The 24733-nt window shown below is 34.2% G+C and overlaps 2 protein-coding genes across 3 annotated transcripts; one reads left to right on the top strand and one right to left on the bottom strand.

Annotated features, from left to right (window-relative positions):
* Nucleotides 1-283: 283 nt before the first annotated feature.
* LOC144853884 (alpha-(1,3)-fucosyltransferase 7-like) lies at nt 284-5348 on the top strand. The gene is made up of 2 exons (XM_078711739.1): nt 284-355; nt 3234-5348. The coding sequence occupies exon 2, from the start codon at nt 3754-3756 to the stop codon at nt 5311-5313; it is 1560 nt and encodes a 519-aa protein (XP_078567865.1). The 5' UTR covers nt 284-355; nt 3234-3753; the 3' UTR covers nt 5314-5348.
* Nucleotides 5349-7132: 1784 nt separating this feature from the next.
* Nucleotides 7133-24712, bottom strand: LOC144853924 (coiled-coil and C2 domain-containing protein 1-like). Of its 2 annotated transcripts, XM_078711791.1 has the most exons (25): nt 24554-24710; nt 24012-24162; nt 23300-23403; nt 21701-21922; nt 20866-21205; nt 20441-20553; nt 19658-19906; nt 19075-19336; nt 18554-18684; nt 18077-18133; nt 17639-17761; nt 17369-17427; nt 17053-17169; nt 16653-16726; nt 16223-16278; nt 15759-15907; nt 15116-15206; nt 14665-14802; nt 14316-14342; nt 14112-14128; nt 10327-10387; nt 9838-9964; nt 8167-8243; nt 7879-7926; nt 7133-7751 (listed from the first exon to the last, which is right to left on the bottom strand). In XM_078711791.1, the coding sequence occupies exons 1-25, from the start codon at nt 24611-24613 to the stop codon at nt 7734-7736; spliced, it is 2871 nt and encodes a 956-aa protein (XP_078567917.1). In that variant the 5' UTR covers nt 24614-24710; the 3' UTR covers nt 7133-7733. The 2 variants fall into 2 exon arrangements, with proteins under 2 accessions (XP_078567917.1, XP_078567918.1); XM_078711792.1 differs by lacking the exons at nt 7133-7751; nt 7879-7926; nt 8167-8243; nt 9838-9964; nt 10327-10387 and adding an exon at nt 13345-13467 and having other exon boundaries at nt 24554-24712.
* Nucleotides 24713-24733: the final 21 nt, after the last annotated feature.

The raw sequence follows: 24733 nt of genomic DNA, 5'->3' as shown, positions 1-24733 counted from the left end.
CGTGGTGATTTATTTATTGTAGAATATATTTTTTTAAATAATTGGTTACAATGAGAGAAAAGAATATTTGCCGAATAACAAACTAGAATAAAGTTTGTAGTAAAGTATTTTGTGATTAGGGTTAATTCATTTTTAATAAAGGTATTAATAAGTACACACTATTCAATATCAACAATTATGACCCGGTGCTCCGTTTTTGTAACTACCCCATAGTGAGAATGTAGTCAACCCGGATGAACTTGACTTGATCAACACAAGCCGTGACAGTAACAGCTAAAAGGTGTGGAGCTCCAGTCAATGTTGTGTTAAATGGGGAAAATGGAAGGACAAAACCCTACATGAACTACTTATAAATGTAAGTATGTAGTAGGCCTACTCAGCTACTGAATGTTTAAGTAATCATAATTACTGTAATTTGGACGATTCTCTTTAGTCACTCTTTATGAATAAAAAAAAGGTAATGCAGTGTGGTGCTGGTAACATAAAGTAAGGCCTGTGTGACGATGTCTCACTTTTCGGAAGCTGCGGTGCGCGGTGATAGACACGAAAAACCCAGTTCGATGAAAATTCCGCTTTGTTTGGTGTTGTATTTAGTATTAAATTTTAGTAATATCAATAGCTGTATTTAACGAGATGAGCAATACATTTCGTAAAATGCCAGCGCAGCGCGCGCACGTAACGGTAATTATCAATGATAAGACGTGATAATGACGTACGATACAACTTTTATCACAAAAGACCTACTGTGGATTTATATAAACTTTATCCAACTTTTTCCTTACAGTAGGGTTATCCAAGACAAATTAAATATGTTGACTACCACTACCATAAACGTAGCCTGACATGATTAAGTAACTACGACCACCAGGGGACATCCGTATTGTAGGGGACGTTTTTGGTCCAGAAAGTGTCCCCCTTTACAATCATACTAAAATAAAAAAATGAGGGGCAGTTTGTACACTATATAGGATCAATGTTACCTGAAGAAATTATCTCTCAGAAAAAACGAAACGTGACTATATATTACTTCATGAGTGCTTATGATTTATGTGTTCTATAGAAACAATTTCTCAAGGGATGTATACTGAGAACTGTATATACATTATACTTAAAACTAAATGGCGGTCATGAATAGGCACGTGGAAAACCTGCATTTTAATGACTTTACTTGTTTTTATAAGCTCAGTTACTTCCAACAGCCACTGGCTTTTGTTTATTATTTCTGATTAACGTCTCTTGATAACACAGTTCCGAATTCAACTTTTGTCGAATATATTGATCTTTATTATCTTTGTAAAATATGTAATGTTTCTCTATTACGTACAACTTGTCATTATCTTTCCCATTTATCGTCATAATTAGGTCATGTTTATGTCATTCTTTACGAATGTCTGACTCGACTGGAAGGCTTCCGACGACGATAGTGGTAAAGACCTACAACATTGACGCATTACAATAGGCTTCATCATTGCGTTCTTTCTTCATTATAACAATCTAATTTTAGCCGTAGGCCTATAGATCGATACTACAAAAAAAAGTCTTCAGATTTTCGGGCAAATTATGCTAGATTGGATCAAAATTATGCTAGATTTTTTTGAAAATATGATAGAAAATATGCTAGACCGTGGTAAATATGCTACCGAATTGAGTTTTTCAAATTATGCCTTATTATGCTAGATTTTTTTAAATTATTCCTAGCATAAATGCTAGATGCCAGATGGGGTAGGATGCTAGATAGCATAATTATGCCAGATTTGGCCACTATGATACTAAGGCTATTTGATATTTTATTTTTTAAAGTTTTCAACATCTTGTGAGGTATTCCACGGGGAGAATTGTGTGCAAACTGGGCGTTAGATATGGTTCATAACTAATATTCATGGGTGGCTGACAGTTTCAATGAGTGTAAATCGTGTTCACATGGAACGCGGGTGGTGGTGAGTAGGCCTACTGATGGGCGTAATTACTACAGTAACATGTTAAAACCATGTCCAGCACGGTATCCGCTCCTCTTTTAATCACTGTCGTTATTGGTCAGTAATGGAGTAGGTGTATTTACGGTACAAGTTATAATATTATAATTATAATAGTATATAGCGAAGCACAGATACAATTAACGGTCTACGTATTTGGTTTCATACTGTACTGACCACCACCACATGTGCTGAGCGTTCACATACGTAACACGTACACGACTTCTCACAAAGTTTAATTCCGTTTTTCAAAGTATAACTGTGCGTTTCATTCATACCAGTCATGAATACCACAGACACTGGGAATACCAACATGGCGATACTATTTCAAAATCACTTGGAGATATTTATTCTTTGGTATTAAAGCTAAGTAGGACTATTAGAGTGATTAAATGTGTAATAACTCAGGCCTTGCATTATCACATTTTACGGTGTTAGCATAGGCCTACGTAAGATTATGCATTCAGTAATTTAAAATGATATGATAGAAACCGTTTCATCTTTTAGTCCACGTGACCACCAGGGATGTATTTATCAGCTATGCTCCACATGTAGGCCTACTGTTCATTGTGATTTTGACAATTACGCGTTCCGTCACCATTAGCGTATCTGTAGGCGAATGCCACACTGAAATTTACTGACATTAATGATTCGAGTACGTGATTAAAAGGACGTAAACGTCCATGGTTATCAGTACGGCCGCGGGGTGTTTAATGAGTCGAGTTTATTCAAAATGTTAGCATAGCGTACACACATTTTGCTATCATAACATGGGTCGAAATATAGTCAATGAAATAAGAAAAAACCTCACTTAAATCGATACAGTACTTGGGAAACATGTTTTCTTTCTTTCTTCTTAACCACTAACAAACCGTCTTTTAAGCTCTGTCTACACTATCAAACTAGTTTGACAAAAAAAGGTGTGATGTGCCCAAATATGGTGCTGAAATGCCCAAATGTGGTAGTGATATGACATCTGTATCAATTTTTATTTTGTTATATGTTTTGTTGGGTCTTTCTGAGACAGGCCTTGGCCTCTAAGTCTGATCCTAATTAATGGAATCTTTATTTGTTTATATTGTTTACATTGTTTAAGTTTTCATTAATTGAATAAATGTGAAATGAAATGAAAAAATGAATGAAATATATGGGCACATCACATTTTGTTGTCACATAAAGTTTGATAGTAGACACAGAGCTTTATAACATAATGAGATTCACTTCAAATTTTGGTCAGTTTGTGTTATTCTTTTTCTTTAGGAATGTGGTTCATGACACGACATCGTAATTGCATCGCCGGTTATATACTAAACACTAAATACATCAAATATCAGACAAGAACCAAACGGAATTCTTGTCAAATTTACGAATTGATTCAAATTGTATCAAAATCAAGGATTCTACTTTTATTATTACTATCGAACTTTACACCGTTAAAGTATTACTGAAATTTCCATGTTTAAGTGCAGTATATCACATGATCAGGAAAGAACTTATAGAATTCAGGTCAAATTTATATGAATTGATTCAATTTGATTGAATCAAAATCCAGGATCATTTTCAGAAACATACCGGGCTAAAGTAATAATATAATAATGTGTATACTAATTACGTTGACAGGAAAGAGGAAACCGACCCCTTGAACTTGAAATGATAGATGTTCGTAGCAGAGGAAATACCACTGCCTTCCATATCTCGGAAATAAGAGCCTATCCCATATCGATTGCATATAATAGGCTTTATCAACATTACAATACAAGGTTATGCTGTCGATATTATTATGTACAAGAAACTAAACAGAAGTGGAGTTGACGAAATGAAATTGTTTTGGAAATATTGTACTGTGATATTGGCGTGTTTATTTTCATTTACGCTACTTTTCAGCAACGTAAACTTCCCAATTGAGCGCGTGCGCAGAGATGATGTTCATCTGTATTTACCGCTAGGAAAATATGCCGGATCACGCGACGAGTATGTTCGCTTGGTCGCTGCGCATGTCGAAAAGGACGCGGCACAAATAGCTATTGGTATTGATCTACATAGTTTTCATCAAATTGATGCTATGCCACCGCCTGATTACAGAACGACGCCGAAGAGCAACTCAACTTTAATTGAAGATTCATCTGTTAATACAAAAACATCTCAACTTCGACAAAAGTCAAAAAGAGAGGTGAATAATCGAGCTGGAGAAGTTCGCAAACGTGAAAACACTATTGTTATTCTTGATGAATTTGGAATGATTTCAGAAAGTAACCCTTCAAAACAGACACCGCCGAGCTCGGATGATTCAGAAATCAAAAACAGGTTTTATGCATCAAATGGTGTAGTCAAAACATTGCCAAAAGCAAAACATAACTGTTTCAAAAAGATACTTCTCTGGGAAGACAGGTTGAGATATAATGCCCCAGAAGCCGCGGGTACATTCTTTTGTCCCGATATTTCTTGTGAGGTTAAAGTAAGTTACAGTAACGGATCTATTGATAAAATATCCAAAACTGACGCAGTTGTTATACATCACAGCGCAAAGAAAGACTTGCAGAAGATGATAACAAAGCGCAAAGTTGGTCAGAAATGGATATTAGCAACAAGAGAGAGCCCCCTGCAATCATCCATAGAACCACCAGGCAACCTGCGGTCTGTGTATGACTGGGTAATGACTTACAGGCAGGGCGCTGATTTCAGCCTAGCGTGGGGCTATTTTGACCGCGGTGTACCGCAGTGGAAAGAAGGCGTTAGTAGAAATTGGGCTAGCGGTAAAAACAGGTTTCTAGCGTGGAACAAATCAAATTGTAGCGACACGCCTTCTTCTTACATCGAGTTCGTCTCTAGGTTAAACAAGTACATGCCAGTTAATATACCGCAACAGTGTCGTTTAACTAATGGTAACAATGACGAATGTCAGCAAAGTATACGACAATTTAAGTTTCTCCTCGCACTTGAAAACAGCGAATGTAAAGACTTTATTACGCAAACATTCTGGGAGACAGCACTAAAAAACGATGTAGTTCCTATTGTGTTTGGGCCACCGAAATCAAATTACGAGCGGCTAGCTCCACCACACAGTTTCATACATCTTGATGATTTTACAAAAGTAGCCGATTTAGTAAAATATTTGAAAAAGTTAGACAATAATGATACTTTGTATAATGAATATTTTTTATGGAAAAAGGAAGGAAAAGTAGTGAGTACAAAGGAATCCTGGACATTTAACTCTAGAGATAAAATGTGCGAGGTTGCTGGGAAACTTCGTAATCCGGGTTCAAATCAACCAAATATATACGATAAAATCATTGGACCTTGGTGGAAAGGTTCGTGTCCAAAAGGAAAACTCCCAGATTAAAATTAATTAACATTTAATAATATTAAATAAACGTAATTCCATCTTTTTAAATTTTCTTTCTTTATTCTTTATAAACTTCTTTTAATATTATCTTTAATATATTTTCATTAATCTTATTGTATATATTTTGTATTTAACTTTTTTTTTTATTAAAGAAAAAAAGAAAACTATCGCATATCAAACTTAAGACAGAATTTTAATATAAACTTAAAACACTCGAAACTTTCACGCTTCGGGCAGCTGAAACACACCAGGGTGGTGTAGCGAATTTACTGTTGAGACAGGCTGAATACATTCCTAACATATGGTATAATAAAACAAAATTACGAAGTACCATATTATGCCATAGTACGGTATTCTTTTTCGCGGCAGCAACTATCACAGCAGGGAAAAGTAAAATTGAAATTGTAATTGTTCTCTTCCCTGATCATAGAGTTGTTTTTTTAAAACCGTCGTTTCGATTACGGTAATTTGACGACAAATGTAAAGCTCTGTCTACACTATCAAACTAGTTTTACAACAAAGTGTGATGTGCCCAAATATGGTAGTGATATGACATCATCATGTCCATATATGAGCACATCACTTAAAGTTTGATAGTGTAGACAAGGCTTAAGAAATCCGGAATTGTCCATCGGAGTGATTTTTTAAAAACTGTTTTATCAACAAAACTACCAAATGATCTATTTCAAGGTTTGATTGTATCCATCCTTATTGTCATGTTTTGAGGACTAGACAATAAATACACAAATATAAAGAGGAGCAGTCCATCCAGGGCTCAAACCCCTTAGTAGATAGATGCAAAAAAAGGAGAAAACAGCTTTCATCTCGTAATTATATGTGAACAATTTTGCGATTTATGAATACTACACCATATCTTTGCTTATCCCATAATGATAACAATATACTGTGTTAATTTCGTTAATTCATGCTGTAGGCATTATACAAATCAAACACATTTTCTGACTCGTGTTGTATGTTTTGTTGAATCAGAGTTTTCTCACGAAGTCTATTACCAGACAAAAGAATTAAATAGCAAGTAACAATAGTGGTTTTGGTAATAAGGCTAATCTAGGGTTTACATCACTACAGCTGAGCCGAATAATGCTACCACCCACGAGTTGCAAAACCACTGCTCGATGGGAACACCCTCCGTTATTTCAATTCGGAAACAGGTGCTACGTGTTTATGTCTCAATTTTGATAAAATTAATTTCATTAAAAGATATGATTATTTGTTTAATGAAAGTCTTATTGGTCAGATGTTTGCCCAACTTTGACGTAATTGTACTTTATGCTAGAGATGCAACGCAAGGACGTAGACGCAACACAAGCAAGTTGACCAATCACAAGCGATTGTTCGAATAATCCATCGCTTGTGATTGGTCAAATCACTTACGTTGCGTTACGTACTTGCGTTGCGTCTCTAGTGGGAACCAATTTTAAGTAGGCCGACTATCCTGTTAGTGCAGTACCTACTGCTACATTGGACTCGAATATAACCCCTTGTCATCGGCTCACGCTCGATGGTCGAGAGATATGAACGCAAGGCTAATGATCTGGAAGTAGTAGGTTTCAGTCCCCACCTGTGTGAAATCAAACCTGCGATCTTTGCATCACTGTTGCGTCGTCAGTTCCCACTTGTGATTACGCAATACAGCACTTTGCGTCAATACGTCGCTGCGTTGCGTTACATTGCGTCGCTAGTGGGAACCAAGCTTAATGCAAAGGTAATTCGCTGTAGTTAAACAATTGCCATTCTGCTTTCAATATTTGTTTTTAATGACCATTTTATTACAAATCGGTAACAATAAACACCACAAGCATAATACAAATTATATTCCCGGTGCAAACGTATCTATTTATTTTACATCCTTGGTATTTGGTTGATATACTTCTATTAATATTTCGTGAATCATCATCACAATTATATATTCATTTTTTTTATTTTTCTTCTGTATTCGAGACGGTAAAATACATTAACAATGTAAACACATATGATGAATATTTAAATCAATTTAATTTCTAAAGTATTATATAATTTTATTCGATATAACTAACGGCTTTCTATGTATTGTTTTTTAATGTATAAAATAAAGAATTCCGGAGTAATAGGTTAACAAAAATTTAATATAATAAATTTACACTATGAATTATTATATTGAATGTTCATCTTAATAACAGTAGATCCACCCCAGAATTAAATTTAAAATCAAATCAACTTTTCATTGATTAATATTAATATTAAATCAAAACCATGTGTTCTTAATTTTAAATAAAATTCGGTCAATAATCTGATTATTGCAAACATACCACACTAAAGCGAGAACCAATTATGGAACGCCGTCGAGGCATAATTCATAAGAATATTCGGATTTGATGTATGGTGTTTCACGTAGTTTTGTTTTCAATTACAATCTCCTAACGTAGCGATTGTATCTGTAATGGCGAAAACATTGAATGACATTTGAATGACGGATTTTCAATCAAGCATTTCGTACGTTACCCATATCAATTATTAAAATACAATAATAAATAAATATTAATACAAATAAAAGGTTCTTACCTCTTTTTCAACTATGTTTTTCTTTGACATTAATTGCTTTGCTTTATCCTGTATAGAGAAAAGTGCCAAAATATATAAGCTATATTTAAAAAAGACGAAAAACGAGAAAAAATGTCTCACACATCATCATCAGGTCAGCCATTATCATCTCACTGCAGGAGGAGGGGTCAATCCAAAACCATCTTTTCTCTCCTCACGGTCACCCATAAAAATAATAAAAATCTCCTCTCCTTCCCCCAACCCTTCATTAAAAAAAAGAAGGCAAAATGAGTTTAAAATATAATATACCTTGTTACCCGATTGCAAGGCCAGTTTGGCTTCAGTATGGTACGTCACTAGTAGCTGTTGCAGATTCTGGACATACTCTGGTAAAATAAATATTTAAACAATCCAGCTTAAAGGGTAGCTCCGATATTTCTTTTCGTACATAAGTTGGGGACTCATTAGTCATATCCATAAGGTGTAACGTAAGAATGGAGCTAACTACAATTTGTCGCGTGGATTAGACTATGTACTTTACATGTCGATATATGGGTTCGAATCCCATGAGCAACTTCTTTTTACTTTATAGTAAGAGAAAGATTATTTAGAGTGTTAGGTTTAGTTATAATTAGGAATTAGTTCGGATATCTTTCACATAAGGGAAGCGAAAAAAAATCGCCTCCGGATTTAAAATGCATAGCGGTGAAGCAGAATGAGAGCGACTTTTAAAAAGTTATGCTACAGGGATTTTTCGTAATTTACTCATTTTACTTGATTGTTGGTTGCCAAGGTTTATAATTTAACAGTCACAAGTATAATCCCGGAGCTATCCTTTAAGGCATTTCATGCTTATAAGGAAGACGTAATCGTGATACAATTTATTCCACAAGTTCGGTGTGTTTATGCAGTATTCAGCCTTATAGTACATTTATGCAAATATTAATTAAGAATCGAACTTTTTGTTTGATTTCATTACAATAATACGTGTCTGTGAATAAGTCTTCTGCAAATGAACTGTCAAAAACAGGACCGAACTGTTCCCAGAAAAAATATATCGAGTTCCCCAGAAAAAAAAACCCTACAGGCCCAATAATGTCTGCAGCAGCAAAATATCCATGTCATTCCTTGTAATAATAAATCAAATCCGACAAATATCATATATCGAAATGGAATCACGTGTTAAGTAGGTGTTTCGGTATTTAATTTTCCGTGACAACACTGACAGAACAATTTAAATTGTGTTACCCGTAAACGCAGGCACACTACCGCGCTGGGGAATAGAAATAATATCGTTTGACACATAATATGTTTAAATTATGCATTGATCTTGATAAAGTTCCTCTGTCAAAGATCAAATGGGTTATTTGAGTGATACATAACCCCTGCACTTGAAGTAAGCTGTGTAAAATACGAATGAGATACACGATCAGCGAAATGTTTACGTTTTGTAGAAAAAGTAACCCACTGTTAAGTATTCCATCGAATAATTGAAAATAGACAGTCCCAGACTCACATTAAACGACCACTTATTATACGCTTACCGATCTAAAGGGGGTTTGAGATATGCCTAAATATAAATGAATACATGACACATAGCCTATATACGTCTAAGTAACAGCGAAATGCTTATGTTTCGTAGAAAAAGTAACTCACTGTCAGTATTCGATTGAAGAATTCCTAAAATTAGATATTCAGACTCATTAAACGACCACTTCTACGTTTACCGATCTAAAGGGGGTTAGAGAGGCCTAAATATAAAATAGCTATGAATACATGATACATAATTATATACGTCTATATTTCAGTAACAGTTGAATGTATTTCCTACTGTAAAACCAATTGCCTAAAATGCGAATACTGATCTTGGCATTTAGGCCTATATATAAAGGGCCCTGGCTTGATATTGTAATGCAACACTAAGTGCTAAATTTGTACAGGTATTGAGTGGAGGTGATGACATTTAAAAAAAATGAATACCTTGTCGAAGTGACGAGTCTGCTTGTCTTAGAATATTTTGACCCTGTGCTAAATTCCTTTTCATACTTTCATGTTTTGCTACTATTTCTTTCGGTATAACCATTCGTTTTGCTTTCATCGCAGCCAACTACAACATAATGCATATTATTGTATATAGTTTATAATCAATGTATTTCATCAATCGTATTTAACTAGGCCTACATAAATACTCTAAAGGGCCTTTCACACCTGTTCCGGCACGGTTCCGGTCCGACGCCGCCAAATCAAACGTCAATGTTTCGTTTTCACGCGGCTACTCGCCTATCGATCGGCGCATAGCGGCGTGGAGCGTCGTAAAACGAAACATTGGCGTTCGATTCGCCGAACCGGAACCGTGTCGGAACAAGTATGAAAGGCCCTTAACCCAGGCTAATATGGCGCGCCAAGCCGTCATTTATTCGAGGCTCAGCATACCAGAGAGATGTAAAGGAGGTCGAATTAGTGTCCTACCTTTTCTTCGAGTGCGTCAGTATTCCATTTTAAGACTGCGACACTATCCCTGGGCGCTGAACTGAAAAGGAATGATAAATCTAAATTTAACCCGTGTATCTATAATTACAATTTACCTATGTCTATCACATTAATTGACGTTTGGAGTTTAGTTTGTAAGAACGAAGAGAAGTAATGTATTAAAATTCAGCCACTAGATATAATACCTTTTAGCCACAAGTTCCCCTTAACCCACAGGGTGATAGAACCTCATTTTATATACAAATAAGCATGTACAGAACAATAAAATAGAAAGATAAACTGGAAAATTATTACTTTTTTGTTGAACCAATATAATACAGGCACAAATGGTATAAATAGGCCTACCTAGTGACGTTCGTTGACATGCTATCAACTTCTTTAAACTACTGTTTGGAATGGTTCACCAGAGTTGTCAACGAAAGTGTGCCCGCATTTGTGTCTGTAGTATATTGGTTCAACAAAAAAGTAATAATTTTAAAGTTTATTATATCCGGAACCAGATGAATATATTTAATATCAATAAAAAGATAGCTGCTTATCATTTATTAACGTTATTACCAATACTTACGGACATTGTTATGTATTAAGTGCAATGTTAATGATACTTATGCTAAAATAAACAAAATATATAATTTTTAGGACCTAGCCTACTTGGCGATTTATAAATTACCCGATGCATTATCAGCTACATCAGAGGGGTGGAGTTACTCCTAATTAAGTTATAAGTTATTTAATAATAACAGGGGAGATAGGTAAACATGTATATTCCATTTTGTGACATGAACAGGGATTTCATGACGTTTATCACCTCAATTTGAATTCATTTTGTTTTGTTTGTTCTATCGTTTCAACTGAGAGGTATGTTCAACAGTGTAGGACCTACAGTATATAACCACTGTGTATTCAACTGTGTATCCATTGATAAAACTCTATGACCCTTTTGCTCTAACCAGCATTCTTGTACAACACCGATCTAATTAACCCTTATTAATATCACAGCTTGCTGTAAGAATAACCAACTTCCCGGCTACTGTGTGTGCAACACATTTAATACATTCAGTACGGTCGGTTATTTGTCTATAGCTACTACACCAAGATATGTGGAAATAGAACCTTTAAAATAATTCCGTACAGTGTGTATAAATTTGTTTTTTAAATAGTGTATGCATCATGAAGGATGGATCTCTTCTCGTTCATTATGAATTTTTACATTGCGCAACATAAAAACAACATAAATGACAACACACACTCGTTTATTGCACTCATGATTTCACTGTAATATAAAATAATATCGTCAATGTTACATTTTCGTGAAATTAAATTATCACAATTTCAGGTTTATCTTTGAATAAAACATTCATATATAATTATAATTTGATATTTACAGACTTTTAAAATAGATTTAAAAAGAATGATTTTACATAGTAAATAATGTATAAAAATTCGTTCTTAAAAAAGTTTCAGAGATTAAAAATCTAGTATTATATATTCATTCTTATTTATAAAATTCTTCAGCCATTAGTCAAAAGGCTTAAAATGCTGTTCTAAAGATTCTTTTTTTGTGATCCCATAAGGGATATATTCCCCATGGTTGCCTGCTATTTACAGAAAATGCCCCTCATGATCGAAAAGCTCACATTGGCCTCCCTACTAATAAGGGAAGGGAGCGCATAAACCCCTTAACTATTTTATCTAAATTCCTCCTTATTTACCAACATATTAAAATAAAGATTTACCAAGTCTCCTAAGTAACATTTGGCGAAATGGATAAGTGACATTATACTATGTTAAAACCCTTAAAAATCTATTCATATATCTGGCGTTATTCAACCATTCATTTACCAAATTACATGGATTGCCCCGGAGTCTCTTCTAGTACATTCTGCTATTCACAATGGAGAAATGTAATAAATTTTCTATGATTTTATTAGGCTATTTCGAAGAAAGTATAATTTCATACGGCTATTCTTTTTAACATACATTGTCAAATCTCAAATTCGAATGTGTTGTAATGTTTGTGATTAAAGTTACTGTAGTACTGCATCAAATGTATGTAGGAGTTAAAGTAGCATATTATTTCATTGAAGATGGTTTATACAGATTTACTGATTATGATTATTATTAATATATCATATATATTTCACTATTTATCATCTTCTGTTAAAGTAATTTATTTATTCTTGTTTTTGTTGTTATTGATATTAATTACATTTTATTATCTTATTGTTTTTTAAGGGTCTTGGCTTAAAAGCTTTGCTTATTTTGAGTTCCCTTTTAAATAACTTGTTGATGTATATATCCTATTGTTTTATGGAATAAATTGATTTTTATTGATTGATATATATGTATATGTGCTTCAACAATTCAGTATCTTAATGTTTGTTTAGAATTGATGGATGATAACTATATTCTGTGGTGTTGAATTCAAACTAAAACCAACAGAGAAATCCGGTCCGTGGCTGAGTGCATTTCACATGACCCAACAAAAGATACTAACCGCTAAACCCCATGAACCCAACCCCTGGGGCCATGTGAGGCCCATGTTCCGCTTGTTACACTCTATCTGGCCTGTGCGATTCACAAATTACAATCAGCCTCATATTAAGCTCTGACTACACTATCAAACTATTAAGTGATATAGTTCCATATATTTACATCACTACCATATTTAAACATATCACTAACATATTAAGGCACATCACTAACATATTAAGGCACATTACATTTTTTTGTCACATAAAGTTTGATAATGTAGATAGAGCTTTAGAAAACTATAACTCCAATCTACAAATCGTTGTTGTTATGGATCTGAATGTATCATTTTTGTTGTTATTGACAATATTTATCCAGTGGTCCAATTGTTAGTCCTAGCCCTGCCCACCACCTGCTCCGGCCCTGCCCACCACCTCTGGCCCGGCCCACCACCGCTGGCCATGCCCACCACCTCCCCCACCCTTCCTCTCTATTTCAAATTCATGTATGCACAATTGACATTTTTGAAAACCATCCATTACAATTATGATTCTATAAAAATGATTTGATTAATATTAATGATCATGCTGTGAGTAATGCCAGAAACCATAGAATAACTGGTTTTAAGAGGCTGAACATATCGAAGAACTGGAAATAAAAAAGGAAAAAAGGGTATATTAATATCCCAAATACCAACAGGGAAAACAAACAGAACAACGTTGACAAGAAGGACAGCTTATTTGGCATGCATTATTAAACAAATTATAAAAAGTAACATTCAGAAATTTATTTAAAAACTTAAGCTCTGTCTACACTATCAAACTTTATGTGACAAAAAAGTGTGATGTACCTAAATATGGTAGTGATAGGCTTAAATATGGTAGTGATATGACATCATCATGTCCATATATATGGGCACATCACATTTTGTTATCACATCAAGTTTATAGTGTAGACAGAGCATTAGAAATAACAACCAACTTAAGCTCTGTCTACACTATCAAACTTTATGTGACAAAACAATGTGATGTGCCCATATATGGACATGATGACGCCATATCGCTACCATATTTGGGCACATCACACTAGTTTGATAGTGTAGACAGCTTAAAAAACTAATAAAGTAAAAGAATAGGTGTGTCCTAAAGTAGGGGTTCTACTACAATGCTACTATGGTGGGGAGACATGCATGTACTGTAATGTTAGTTAATGGTTAGTATGTATAAGTGAAAAGGGGATATATCCTGTATATACATGTGAGAGTACTGTATAAATATATTATTAGTACTTACTTTTGTTGTGTTCGACTCTAAAAAAGCAAAAGAGATAAGTTTATTAATAATCAAACAATGGCATTGGTTGGTATTTTGTTTAATACATTTGGCTGATAGGCCTACAGTACAGTATGTCTTAAATGAAGGTATACAATATATTATACTGTATTTAGTAAATGTTTTCTAAATATTTCACGTAAAAAATACAAATATATTTCTTACTTTTGAAGGACTTCTGCTACTTGCAATCTGTAAACAAAAACAACAAATAAATTACAATTTTCAAAGATTGTGTTGTGTTTCTATATATCTTTACACAAACGAATTAATAATAGTACCATTACATAGCTTTCTATTCTTTATAAAGTAGAGCATTTAAGAGAACACCTTCATTACCCTGCAAGTGTCCTCTAAATAGAGGTTGTTTGTAGTTTTAAAGGATATATTTTCCCTCATTCATTTCACAGAAAAGTGTCCCTTTAATAGAGGGGTCCTTGAATAGGTGTGTCGGTTTTGTATAAGGCATTTTTTTTGGAAAATTGTTTAAAAAAAATTGTAAAAAAGTACATACCTGTGTTGTTATTTTGCTGCTACCGTCAATAACTAGCCATTTCTCACGCACAAATTCATGTTTAATACCAGATAATGGACGATAGATTCTAACTTTCACTTCAAGCTTTCCGCCAACTTGCTTCCTTCCCTCCGTTAGCTAAAAATATTTAACATTTTATTTATTTCATAATAAAAACAGATAAGGAAAAACAAAAGCGACCTACGCCACTATTCAAATTAATGTTTTGAAAATCAAAATTTAAGTTATAGTAAACTTTATCTTAACCTTTCTCTACACTATCAAACTAGTTTGACAAAAAAAGTGTGATGTGCTCAATGGTAGTGATATTCTCAAATATGGTAGTTATGTGACATCATCATGTCCATATATAGGCACATCACATATTTTTGTCATAAAAGTTTGATAGTTTAGACAGAGCATTACTTGCTTACTGTCATATTTTCATTACCTGAAGGCTTTCATGAATTTCACATTTTTTTTCAAAGTCAGTCAGTTTTAAAGACGCAGTGCCGAATACGCCATCACTCCTTAGAAACCCTCTGAAGAAAATAACAAATAGTTTGAATTAGGAGGACTGCAATATAGTGCTTTAGAGCAATTCAAAGCCAGGCTAGTGATTTGGAGGTCGTGGAATACTTTTTTACATTTTATTTTTTTGCAAACTATTCTCAAGCATTCAGTGCAATTATGTATATGAAACTCAACATGTTACTGTCAGAACTAATACAATATTGTTGTCTAGAAGAGAGACATATATGTGGTGACATCATTAAAGTTTTTAAAATTCTGAACGGTTTCGAGGACATCAATTCTTCCAATTGTTTTACTTTGATGTCTAAAATTCATTCTGTTAACACTAGAGGTCATCCATAAAAACTGGTCAAGAGAAAGTCTAATACAACATCCCATTCTTTCTTCTTGTGTGTGAGTCTATAGATTAACCTAACTATGTCGTTATTAGTACATCAGTCAACTCAACGACTTTGACAGACACATAACAAACACTAAGGGAAGAGGCAACCTTTACGAGTTTTAACTCACTGCCTCGAACATCAATAAAGGTAAACATCACTAAAGGTAAGCAATATTACTTTTTATAGTAGACTTCAAACTTGATAGATTTCCTTTTGACTACCCCTGCAAACGATCTCGACGACAAGTTTACTGGAAACTTAAAGGATTGCTCATACTCAGGATTGTCCCCCTCTTTGCTGTGAGTTTTCTCTGAAGGGGGATCATCCTAAAAAACAAAACAAAAAAGTAATCAAAAATATTATACGACAATCAGTTTTTTATCTGCATAAGTCAATAGAGATATGTTGATATAAGTTTGCGGTACACCACATATATTAGTTCTGAAAAGAACTGTTGAGTTTCTCGACGTTTCGATCAATATGCCTTGACCGTCCTCAGGAGTGAGAATAGAGATAGAGAATATAGTTCATTAATTGTAAACCAGTAAATTAACTTATGTGTCATGCTGTCAGCTAGACTTTGTCTACAATTAATGAACTGTATATCTCAATATTAATCGAAACCAGAGGAAAATACTTACTGTTGGAAATGGAAATTCAAACTTAATATAAGTGTCAAGATCTTTGGCAGCATAACCTGTAGGAAAAAAAAATGGAAAAGAAAAATTAACAAAATAAACATTAATAATACATATCAGAATATGTCTATTCATGTGGCCAAGCAGGGCGAAATGACCCACTTAAAAGTAACCCAGGGTGAAACCCTACTCCCAAGTCATAGAATGTTTAAATAGACAGATGATTATAGTAGGCCTAGAAATTTGTAAATAAAACATATCTGAAATTGTTTTGGTTTAAATAAATTGCACAAATGTCTGGTCATTTCTTATGACCTAATGTCTATTATGTTTCTAGTACATCAATGGGCAGTATAGAATTTCTTCTATGCCTGATCAATTTGTATATGTTACAGATATATCTCAGAATAAGAATTCCTTTATAATGATTTACCTGAAGGAGGAGTGTATTGTACACCACGAACTATGACTACTTCTGCTTGGCTTTCAGACAGATCTGCACACAATCTAAAAAAAATAGACAAAGTAAAATAAAAAAGACCAGGCTAAGATATTGATAGGCATAGATGGTTTGAGATGATACGAAAAACATAGCATGAGTAAAAGCTTATCAAAAAAGTGAGATGTGCCCAAATATGCTAGAGATATGACATCATCATCACATTTTTCTGTCACATAAAGTTTGATAGTGTAGAGAGAGCTTTAGAAATACATATAACTATGTATGTATAAAATAATCAGATACAGAGAACATTTAGAAATATTTCTGATTGCATATTTTTTTATTGCATATTTACTAATCATAAAACAATACTAATTGGCGTAGTACATACTTTAACGATGGTAGTGTTCGGTATTCATAGTGAAATCGTGGTGTTGGATCACCATGCGTATGTGCTCCCACTAATGTATCTAAGTCCTGGCGGGAACTCCTAGCCATCTGTTCAAACCTGAAAACCAATGGAACAATAATAAATATATTTATAAAAAAAAATACTGTACAGTTTAAGTAATTAATAAGTAGGGGTATAGTTAAAGTCTTGTTTGTTTTCTCGTACTGTTGTCTCTACTATTTTTATAACTGAAAATAAATATCACATTCCATCATTCTAAGTATGTGTTTGCTATAACATTTATCAAGTTTCTTACTTGTCAACTTCACTTATTTTACCCATCTTTGAAAACTGTTTACGATTAGATTCACAAATCTGGAAAAAATAATGTTAAAAATTATTATTAATTAAATTATTACAGTGTTATTTTATTAAATCAGGTACTAGTAGCGGATCCAGGATTTTGAGATAGTGGGAACCCAGGGCCTAAAAATGGTAAAATGAAGGGCTGAGCTGAGCATAATTTGATGTCCTATCTTTTGCATGCCGCCCTCCCATCTAAGTAAAGGTCAAAGGTTGTTCTTACCTGTATTTGTCTTTTGAGTGATATCTGTAACCTTGAGAACATTTCTCCTCTGTCACCTGTCACTTCTTCATTACATTCCATAGCTGTTTCTACTGAATCTTCCACATTAGGTAAATCAGGAATCTGCAAATTTGTAGTTTACAATTTCTAATTAAATACTCTACATCGAGGTAATCCTTTTTTCTGTTTATTTAGCAATAAGTTTATTATTTATCTACTAGAATAAAGTAAAAATAAGGTGTAGTTCTATAAAACAAACTATATATTATTTTTTTATATTATACTATTATATTATTTATATTGTAATTATTATAGCAGGGAAATTATTATAGGTAAGAAGGTTTATAGAACATTTCTCTGATGATGTTACTCGGTACCCAATTTATTAAATTATTGAAAATAAGACTGAAGGAAATGAATAAAGTACCCTGCACTTACAGTAGCCATGTTGACTAAAAGACCGCCCTTTGACTTCTCAATGAGAGGATCAAAGCCCTGCAATATAAAAAAAACCCAAAAAATAAAAATATGTGCTTAAAATTATTATGGATTTTGCTAAAGTGATGAAGTAAGCTGGTTATTTTATTCTAAGAATAAGGAGTTTACATATCACGTTGCACAAAAGAATTACAGAAAAGAATGTGATAATCGCATACATGCAGGCCTGGATAATACTAAGTAAAACCAAGATGATATTTAAACCACATGCTTTTCATGGTTCATCACACACCCATGACTCCCACCTGTTTATTGTCTAAAACATTCCACCTCTATTAAGAGGACAATTTCCTGTAAGATGGCCAAGGGGAATACAGCATATGTTTAACAATATGAACAACTCTATTCAAGGGACACCCATATTAAATGTACACTTTGTTAGGTCCAAATGTGCCCCTTAATATGGTTATACTGTACCTTTGCTATTTTAATTAATCTTTTTGCTTCGTCTAGATCTCCTTGCTTCTTTGCAGTAAGTGCTCTTAACTGAAATTCTTTCTTTCTTTTCTCTAGAACCTCTAATTGTCTAACAACAGTTGGTTTTAATGCTGATGATTAAAGAAAAAAGAGCCATCATTACAAATAATAAAATATATAGTAAAATAATGAAATAATCTAATGTTTTGTAAATTCAATATTTATGATTGCAGACTTTGTGCCACATTCGTTGCCTTGTCCCTTGGATGAAACATAAAGCTGTTGGTCTAGTACATGTACAGGTGCATGTTAACAACTTGTTACAACGTTAAAAAAGAATAGGGGTTCCAGGTTACACTGCTGGCCTAGTGCAAATGTTTCCAGGACAGTATGAGGAAAAGAATAATAATAATTGTCCAAAAAAGTCAAAATTCTTACTATCTATCTCAGTGTCAAGTTTACGATTATAAGTACCTTCACCTTTTTTATTTTATAAAATGTATAATATTTTTTTGTTATACCTGGAGAGGCTTGCTTTGCTGTGCCTTGCTGTGGTTTCTGGGCTTCTTCTTGTGATGCTACTTGTTGCACTGTTCTTGGCTTTAGCTTAGGTGGTTGGGCAGCAGTCTGACCAGGAGGCTGGGCAGCAGGCTGGCCAGAAGGTTGAGCAGCAGACTTTGTTGAACTGTTTGTTGGTATAGGGGGGTAGCCAGGAGGGGCTGGTAGTTCCTCATAGTCTACCGGTCTTCCTGCTTTTTCTTTCTTTATTGCATCTTCATATTGCTAAAAAATAAACATATAACTAAAATAGTGATACAGTGTTTTACTCTGGTAGAACATGAATTCTAGCATAGAATCATAACTCTACTAGACCACTGAGATTGGACATGGAGACTAGGGTGAGATTTGAGCCAAAGTACAGAAAGCAGTGGGTACTGGACCGGAACCGTGCCGGAACACGTGTGAAAGACCCTTATAGGGGTGTCCTATGAGGTTCTACTGTAGCCTCTCATCATTTTACTGAATAAATCAAGTAAATATTAAATAATTTATACCATTTATTAATCAACGCAGTAGTAATTAAATATTTAAATTCTAATATACCTTTAGTATTCTCCCCATCCTTCTTGCCTTCCCTGAATTATTTTCCGCCTCAGCTTTTGTCTTTGCTTCTTTATATTTTGATAGTCTCTGTTGAAGTGCTTCCATGGCATCCTTCGGATGAGATACATCCTCAGTGGTTGATGGGCTTTGTTCAGCAGTCTGGCTTCCAAAGCCTGGCGGAGGTGGCGGCATGTCACTGAGATCAACATCTCCTGAATTTTCAAAGTCTTTCACAACCAGATCAAATTGCTGAAACAAAATAATTTGTTAAAACATGCTTTGTAAGCATTTGCTTGATTTAATCAATCTTAGGCCTACTGTTTAAGATTTCTTTTATCTGATATATGTCCTCATAAAACATGCTATACAGTAGATCAGTTTTTTTCTGCCCAATCAAGTTTCAATCAAAGAAATTAGTTTTTATGGAAGAATATTGTTGGACATAGACCAACCCAATATTTATCAAATCTAAAGACATACAAAAATTATATTCAAAGAGAACTACTTAAAATAAATCTTTTTAAAAACTTGTAATCACAATTCTAAAGCTCTGTCTACACTATAAACTTTATGTGACAAAAAAATGGATGATGATGTCACATCACTACCATATTTAAGCATATCACTACCATATTTAGCACATCACACTTTTTTTGTCAAACTAGTTTGATAGTGTAGACAGAGCTTAAGGTGGGCTTTTATCTGATTTAGTCTGGTATTAGTGTGTAAAAACTGTTCATTTATTATATAATGTATATATATTTATATTATTTATAAACAAACCTTAGATATTAGTAAGAATTCTCTAGCCGTATTTAAATCTCCATGTTGCTTTGCTTTAACAGCGGCTTGCATATACTGATTCCCTCGTTCTGATAGAAGAATATATCTACTATCTAATATTTAAAAAAAGAAAATAGTGAGCTTTGTTTGGAATATAAATACCATTTTTTTCACAATTGAAAAAGTTTAATGAACAAAATAATTTCCCATGCATAATAGCAGTGGTGTAATGCAGAGGCCTCTGGTTAAGAACCCCATGTGGCCCTCCAACGCTGGAGGCCTCGGGTGTTTTTAGCCTTTTTTGAAATATTTTAATGCCTGTTTTTCCTGTGGACACTGCCCCAAAAGACCCGGGGGCCCCTGGGTTTAGCCAGTGAGCGTTCATAGCCGTTACGTCACTACATAGAAGTCTAGTTTTCTCTAACCTGATTTTAAATTTGGAGTTACAGATGGCCCTGGTGTGTCATCCTGATGGACTGTAGCACGGCTTGAACTGGCAGCTGATGGTGTGGGGTTGTCTTCTACAGGCCTGGGAGGTGGTACTTGAGATGGAACCACAGGTGTTGGAGGTGACACTTGAGGTGCTGCTGGTGATACTCTGGATGCTGCTTCAGGTGCTGCTGGTGATATGCTGGTTGATGATTCAGGCTTTGAAGGTTCTGCTGCTTCAGGGGGAGGAGGTTTACCAACTATGACCGGTGGTGGAACATCAGCAGGGTCAACTTTCTTGCCAGATTTTAGCTTTCTGTTAATAGCTTTTACTTGCTGTTAAACAAGGTAATAATAATTTATATTAGTAATAAATAATTGATTGGTTCTCTCGGTTTCTTTCCTCTGTAGAAGAGATTTGACTACATAACAATATTTACAAGTAAAGCATGAGGCTAAAATAGGTTAAAATTAAAATTCATAGAATATATTTTTTAATGGGTTGAAATATGAAAAAGAGAAGATATGTTCTTTTGAAAGAAATAGGCATATATGAGCTCCTCAAACTGCAAAAGATCTCCTCTCCTCAAAGACCAGTCAATTCTATGTAAAACCAGGTAGAGTGAGGTTATATAATATAGAAGATATGTTATGACCCATTAAACTCTGTCTACACTATCAAACTCTGTCTACACTATCAAACTAGTTTGACAAAAAAAGTTTATGGTAGTGATATGACATCATCATGTCCATATTCAGGGCACATCACATTTTTGTGTCACATAAATTTGGATAGTGTAGAAAGAGCTTTAGACAAAATAGAGAACTTACATCTAACCCTCTTGAGAATCTTCTAACTTTTGAATCTTCACCATTTGCTTTAGCATTAGCAATCGCAGCTTGGTAATTCTCTAAACGCTCAGCTACAATGGAGGTAAGGTCTGTTTTCAACTCAACCTCATCATTACTGATCTGCGCTGGAGCAGGAGGTGAGGGGGATGCCTGCTTTGCAGGAGAAGGCCCACTGTCCCCTACAAGATCCTGAAATTCAGCCTGTAGAAAAAAAAATTACAATCATTAACAAATGTTATATTTTTTGTATTTATTTATTTAAATTTAATCACACTCTTGTTTACAATTCTGGCTTATGAGTGAACAAATATATAGCAACTATAATAGACACAGATAAAAACATCAAACAAAATTGGTTGTCACATATGTAACTGTATTAAACATATATAATAATTAATATAATAATTAATATATTTAATTATCTGTATTTTTTTAGCAATATGTTTATTATGTCAATGTATTTTGTAGAATTAAACTTTTTTAATAAATTTTTTTATTTTATTTTATTCAATTTTCAGGCACAAAAATACATTACAACAAGACAGCGGTGCAGCACCCTGAGGATTGCCATGAGTGCAAAGCACTATCGAGATGGCTCTCCATATACTGCACTTGAACATATAAGTAAACCATAAAAAAACAAAGATATAAAAATTTTAAAATTGCGAGGCATCAAGTTGAACAATCATTAAAATTGAATCTAAAAAATATATATATATAAATATTATGTACAGATAAAAATGATTGTTTAAAGATAAAAAAATAAAAAGTTTAAAAAGTTTAAAGTTGCCTGACATAAGACCGGAGAGCTGTCACAAATGTGTTAAAACTAAATAAAGAATGTTCTCTAATATAATTAGGAATCTCTTGCCATACACGGGGAAAATTAGTGTACAATGAATATTTAAAAGAATTGGTTCTGGCATATTTGTGTTTAAAAATAACTGATTCGGAATACCTTGGATTAAAATCAACAAAATCGTGAATATTAAGATCAATTCGACCATACATACATTTCATAATAAAGAGTATACTGAGAAAACACACTCTCTGGTCCATAGATGGCAAATTTAAATGTTCGAGCCGTTGCTCGTAATCGCCCTTAGCACACAATTTTGTGATCCTTCGAAGAGGTTTATTTATGCTAGTAATATGTTGTTTTTGATGAGGCACCCAAACAGGGGCAGCATACTCAAGTATGGGCCTACATAAACCGTTAAAAAGCCTCATCAAAATTACAGGGTCGTTAAATATCACAAAACGCTTTATGAATCCGACAATTTGGAGAGATTTTGTGGTAATTGCGGACACATGCGTTGACCAAGAGAGATTGCTTTCAAAGTGAATACCAAGATATTTGTAGGAGGTAACTGCTTGAAGGTCATTAGTGTGAATATGATAACGAGCATGAATGGGATTACGTTTGCGAGTAATATGGAGAACTTTGCATTTTTTAGCATTAAGTCTCATCATGTTATTTTGACACCATTCATCGATGTTATCTAGATCTTTTTGAAGTAATATCGCATCATATTCACATCTAATTGGCCTAAACACCACCGAATAAAGTGTACTCACTAATAGTTCGTCATCATCCTCTACATCATCATTGTCAGTGTCATCATGTTTATCAATCATAGCACTTGCTACCATGCTGTCAATCTCTGACATAGCTGCAACTCCTATAATTAAAGATATAATAAACAAGATTGGTCAGATTGCTACAGTATAATATGTATTGTATGTAGAGAATAATTTTCAATGATTCTGAAAAAAAAGAGTACTCTATGACCAAATGAATGTCATATCGTATTTATTCGAATAACGGGCCATAGTGGTGTTGGTAAGGGGGAGGGGGCGTTGGGGTGTTTGGCCTTTTAATAAAATAAATACTTGTAGATATAAAAAAATACAATACAACATAATTAATATCAAGAAGTGATAAAATAGAGTAAAAATTTAATCAGAATGCTCGGTCAATTGTAGATCATGTTAATCAGAATTCTACTACAAATAGAAATGTGTGTACACAATACAAGATTGTGTATCATCGGGGCGTTTATTTGAGGAAATAAATAAAGACCCTCGTTTATTCAAGGGGGGCGTTTATTCGAAATGATGTTCTGTGGGGGCGTTTATTCGAGGGGGCCGTTTATTCAAAGCGGGCGTTTATTAGAATAATTATTAGATTTTAGGCCAGGAGACAGGTCTTAAATAGGTGAGTCAACCAGCCAAAACGTTGTATGAGGAAAATCTAATGTACTGAATGTTTGTGGTAATTGTAACTTACCTGTAGTTCTAGGTTTTGGTTTGGGTTTAGGAGAGGATTCTCCACCTAACAAAGCTGCTAACTCAGCCTCCAGAGCTTCATCGTTCCCATCATCTTCAACATTATTCAGTGACTCTAAATCAGGAATCCCTGAACTGTCGAGGAACCCCAGCTATATATTGGAAAAAAAACCAGTATTATTATCATTATTAAATTTAGTATGATGATTGTTTTACACCTGGACTGAATTTCAATATGATTTCTATCCTAACTTTACCTTGATGATTGCTTGTGAACTTTATTATTTATGCTACCTATAAAGTCACCTAGTTAGTAGGCCTAGCCTAGTCCTACCCTACTACTTCTGCTAGCTAGACCGGCCTCATAGAGCTAGTTAGGCCGCCTAGCTAGCCTACGTACTAACTACTGCTGTAGTGTATTACTATTAGGCCTAGAATACTAGATAGGTAGTGTTTAGGCCTACCTAGCTAGCCTAGGCTAGGCCTAGGCCTAGCCTAGGTTAGGCCTACTAGAAAATAGACTAACAAGAATAATAAACTTACTTGAGCTGCTAAATGATGTGACTGTTTCTTTGTACTTGTTTTATCCTTTTTCCTGAACATTGTGTCTGCAAAAAAAGAAGTTTTTGACAATAATAGCTAGGCTAGGCCTAAGTTAGGGCGCCGACAATAACGTTTCCGCCCCGGACTGAATCACTTACTTTCGCGAATCACACCACCACC

Source organism: Antedon bifida, chromosome 10, assembly GCF_963402885.1.
Source record: "Antedon bifida chromosome 10, ecAntBifi1.1, whole genome shotgun sequence".
NCBI classification, from domain to species: Eukaryota; Metazoa; Echinodermata; class Crinoidea; order Comatulida; family Antedonidae; genus Antedon; species Antedon bifida.
Note: the sequence above shows the minus strand (reverse complement) of the source record. Positions and strands in the feature narration are given on the sequence as shown.